This window comes from Penaeus vannamei, chromosome 39, assembly GCF_042767895.1.
Source record: "Penaeus vannamei isolate JL-2024 chromosome 39, ASM4276789v1, whole genome shotgun sequence".
Lineage (NCBI taxonomy): Eukaryota > Metazoa > Arthropoda > Malacostraca > Decapoda > Penaeidae > Penaeus > Penaeus vannamei.
This window is the reverse complement of record NC_091587.1, coordinates 27,690,503-27,695,502: the sequence shown is the minus strand read 5'-3', so window position 1 is coordinate 27,695,502 and position 5,000 is coordinate 27,690,503. Positions and strand designations below refer to the sequence as shown.

General features: G+C 38.8%; 1 protein-coding gene across 1 annotated transcript in view; it reads left to right on the top strand.

The window, feature by feature from the left end:
• Window positions 1-961, top strand: part of LOC138860089 (uncharacterized) — a gene marked incomplete at its 5' end in the record, with an annotated part of 31,262 nt that extends 30,301 nt beyond the window's left edge. Inside the window, 1 exon segment of the mRNA XM_070116910.1 lies at window positions 544-961. Coding sequence (XP_069973011.1) covers window positions 544-681 — 138 coding nt within the window.
• Window positions 962-5,000: the final 4,039 nt, after the last annotated feature.

Sequence of the window (5,000 nt, the reverse complement as noted above, 5' to 3'; positions counted from 1 at the left end):
TCCACCCCACCACCATCACCAACATCCCCCCCCCCCTCCCCAACCAACAACACCACCACCAAACCCCACCAACACCCCCTCCCCCACCAACACCACCACCAACATCCCCCCCTCTCCCCACCATCACCCCTTCCCCACCCCCTCCCCCACCAACACCACCAACCACCCCTCTTCCTTCCCTCCCCCATCAACACTTCTCCCACCTCCCCCCATCAACAACACCCCACCACCATCACCAACACCCCTCCCCCCTCTCAACACCACCACCCCCCTCTCCCAACCATCACCACTCTACCCCACCAACACCAACACCCCCACCCACCCTCCCCCCATCACCACCAACAATCAAACCCCCATCCCCCCTCCCCCCAACAACACCTCTCGCCCCCTCCCCCAACAACACCCCCCACCCCCCTCCCCCCCATAATCAACACCCCACCCCCTCCCCCCATCCAACACCCCACCTCCCCACCAACCCCCTCCCCACCAACACCCCCACCACCCCTAACCAGCGCCCTCCCTCCCTATCGCCCCCCCCTCCAGAAGCGCGACGTGGACTGGGACACCCTCCTGGAGCACTGGGCGGGATCCGAAGCCTGCCTCTCCCCCGCCCGCGCCGTCGCCACTCACGCCCGCGCCTCCGACCTCAGCACGGGCGGAGATCTCCCCCCGCCCGCGTGAGGAAGGAGGAGGGGTGGAGGAGAGGGGAAGAGAAGGAGAGAAGGAGAGAAGAGGAAGAGAATGGAGAGAAGAGGAAGGGAAAGGAGAGAAGAGGAAGGGAATGGAGAGAAGAGGAAGGGAAAGGAGAGAAGAGGAAGGGAATGGAGAGAAGAGGAAGGGAAAGGAGAGAGGCAGTGATGGGGAAGGGGATGTTCGGAGGAAGAGGAGAGAATTTGAGGAAGAAGTGAATAAGAAAAAGGAGAATAAAGGTGATGTAAGTATCAAAGCGAAGAGAAAAGAAAAAAAAATAGAAAATAAAAAAAATGATTTTTTTTGTTATATAATAATAAATAAAATAAAAACATAAAAGATCTCTTATTACCCTTTATCAGAAAATTACTCTTATTAAAAACACATCACGTGGTTAGGATAGCTTGTCTTCCCGCTCGAATTGTTATGGACTTAGGGTATGGTTCTTTTCTATTTCGTGTCGATATATTGTATTCTTTTCTTTTTGTTCTTTTCTTTGCTTTTTTTACTTCTTTTCTTTCTTTTCTTTCTTCTTCTTTTTTTCTTTTTCTTTTCTTTAAGTACTTGTGTTATGTTTCCTTTGTAGATTTAGTATTGGTTGTATGTATTTTTTTATCCAAGTTGTATTATTTTTCTTCGTAAGTTATCGGACTGTACGGAAATATTGTGAATCATATTGCTAAAAAATGTGTTCAAGGTTTGAAATTATTATGTTCATATCAACGATTCGGAAAATTATAGTAATTCGTCCGGATGATAACAAGTGTGTGAGACATAATAATAATCGTACATCTTTATAATGATAATCCTTACAATGGCAAAAACAATGATTATAATATGAGTAGAAATATAAGAGGAAGAACAATAATCATTTTGGTAATAATTCTGTTGATAATATCATTAGTAACAATATCAAATCACAAAGAAGGGGAAACAGACGCAAAATAAAACAACCTCAAAACTGGAATACGAAAGCCATTTTTTTTTTTTAAGAATAACCACGTCAACATTGATCCAAAAACTATTATCGGACACTTAACCCTGTCAAATATGTTAAAGACAACTGTGCAACTATGTCATGAGTCATGCAAGATTTGCTATGACCTTTTTTGGGAACTTATTGCAAAGTTCTGAATTGAGAGAACGCCCTTCCGGACAGAGTGGCTCGCCATTTTTGTCTCTGGGAGGTTGAAGACAAAAGAAAAGATAAAAACGATGAAAAGGGAAAGGGAGAAGAAGAGAGAGAGGAAGAGAGTAGGAGGAGAGAAAGAGAGAACTAGGAGAGGAGATTGAGCAGTAGTTATAGAGAAAGAGAGAAGTAGGAGAGGAGATTGAGCAGTAGGAGGAGAGAGAGGTAGAGGGAGAGGAAGGAGTAGGAGGAGAGAGGGGGAGAGGAAGAAGTAGGAGGAGGGAGAGGGAGAGGGAGAGGGAGAGGAAGAAGTAGGAGGAGAGAGAGGGAAAGGGAGAGGAAGAAGTAGGAGGAGAGAAAGAGAGAAGTAGGAGGAGAGAGATAGGGAGAGGGAACAGTAGCATAGCGAGGGAAAGAGAAAGGGAGAATCAAGGGAAGAGAGGGAGAGGAAGCAGTAGTAGAGAGAAGGAGAGGGAGAAGTGGGAGGTAAGAAAGGGAGAAGGAGGTAGAGAAAGCCAATGAAGAGAGAGTGTGAAAGGAAGAAGAGGAAGACAAATAGAGAGAGAGAGACAGAAAGAGACAGATAGGCATGCAGGTACGTAAAGGTAGAGACAGAGAGAGACACTAATAAATCATCCACATAGAAAGAGAAAAAGAGAGAAACAGAAAGAATGAATAACCATGAGAGATAGAGGGAGAATGATAGAGAGAAGGGGAGAGGGAGAGGGAGAAAGAGAGAGAGGGGGAGAAAGAGAGACAGAGGGAGAGGGAAAGAGAAAGGGAGAGGTAGAAAGAGAGAGAGAGGGAGAGGGAGAAAAAGAGAGAGGGAGAGGGAGAGGGAGAAAGAGCGAGAGGGAGAAAGAGAGAAAGAGGGAGAGGGAGAAAGAGAGAAAGAGCGAGAGGGAGAAAGAGAGAGAGAGAGTGGGAGAGGGACAAAGAGAGAGAGGGGGAGAAAGAGAGACAGAGGAAGAGGGAGAGGGAGAGAGAGAGACAAAAACAGAGGGAGAGGGAGAGAGAGAGACAAAAACAGAGAGAGAAAGAGAGAGAGAGAGGTGGAGAAAGAAATAGAGAGGGAGAGGTAGAGAGAGAAAGAGAGGGAGAAAGAGAGAGAGAGGGAGAGGGAGAAAAAGAGAGAGAGGTGGAGAAAGAGAGACAGAGGAAGAGGGAGAGGGAGAGAGAGAGACAAAAACAGAGGGAGAGGGAGAGAGAGAGACAAAAACAGAGGGAGAGGGAGAGAGAGAGAGGTGGAGAAAGATATAGAGAGGGAGAGGTAGAGAGAGAGAGAGAGGGAGAAAGAGAGAGAAGGGGGGAGGCGAAAGCTGTAAGAAATATTATAAATCGGTAACGCCCCTTTGTTCATATTTGGTCTCGGCTTCACATCATTAAATCAATTTCTAAAACGGAACTGAATAATAAAAAAATAAATAAACACAAACTCAACAACAGTTTATATATTTTATTATGTAGATATAAAACGTACCCTAAAAAAAGATATAAATATACATCTTTAACCAGAACGTAAACTTGACAAAGAATTATCTCTTTCTTGAAATTATAATAATTATTTAGGAAATGAGAATGACTCACTTAGGAATGACATGATGACGTAACGCTTCTGAGATGACAGAGGAATGACACAATGCGCATGACACATCACATGACACAAAAGATTATATTATGGGGGGGGGGGGTAACCTACTTGCATAAATATCTTTAGCGCCGTAGAAGGGAGAAGCATAAGTGTGAATAATTACAATAATAAGCTATAATGGATGATGAATATAGTGATAAGAATAAAAAAATGACAATGATAATTAAATCACGATTGTAATGATAACATTCCATTGTTTATGAATAAATCAGATAACGTTAGAATTTTTTTTTTTGTCATTATTAATATAACTACAACAGTTGTGATCATTATCATCATTACTAAAATCTTCTCTGCCCGTGATGATATATATAATGATGATGATGGTGGTAGAGACAAAAATAATAATGATAATAACAATAATGATAACAATAGCAATCATCACCACTATTGTTATCATTATAATCATCATCACCATTATCACTTTGATCATTATGATGTGTCTGTATAACAATAATAACACTGGTAATCATCACCGCTACTGTTATCAGTATAATCATCACCATCATCATCATCTTTATCATCATGATGTTTCTATGATGTTGCTACTATAGGCGCTAGGATACTGCTATTACTACTACTAATACAGCCACTACTTTCACTGCTACTACTGCTAGTATTACTACTACTACTAGCGATAACAATAGTGATGATAATGATAATGATAACAATGATTATAATAATAGTAATAACAGTAGCAATAATAATAGTAATAACAATAGCAATAATAATAGCAACAATAATGTTAATAACGACGATAGCAATAATATTAATGATAATAATAATAATATTAATATTGATAATAACAGTAATGATAATGATAATAATGATAATATTAATATTGATAGTAGTAGCAATAATAGTGAGAATAATAATAATAATAATAGTAATAATAATAATAACAATAATAATGATAATAATTATAACAATACTACTGCTTCTGATGCTACTAATAATAATGACAATGATAATCATAATAACAACAATTATAATAGTAATGATAATAACAATGATGATAATACTAATAATAATAATATCAATAATGGCAATAATGCAATAACAATGACGAAAATGGTAATGATGATTATAATGATGATACTACTACTAATAATAATAATGATAAAGTTAATAATGATGCAGTAAAAATGATAATAATCATTATAATAACAACAATAGTGATGATTATGACAAGAGTATAATGATAATAATAATAATGATACTAATGATGATGACGATGATGATGATAATACTAATAATGATAATAATGATAATAAATTAGCAATATTAACTGGTAGACAAACTGATTATAATTATGATGACAGCAATAACAATAATATTTTTTATTTCAATTATTATAATGATAATGATGATAGTAATCATTATTATCATTATTGTTATCTTTATTATCATTATAATCATGATAAGAATATAAAGGATTATTTTTTTATCAAGGAAAACGAATACAAAAAAAATTATTCTCCCAACAAATACCTCCATTTTCAGCAAAACAAAAACACAACAACAACACTA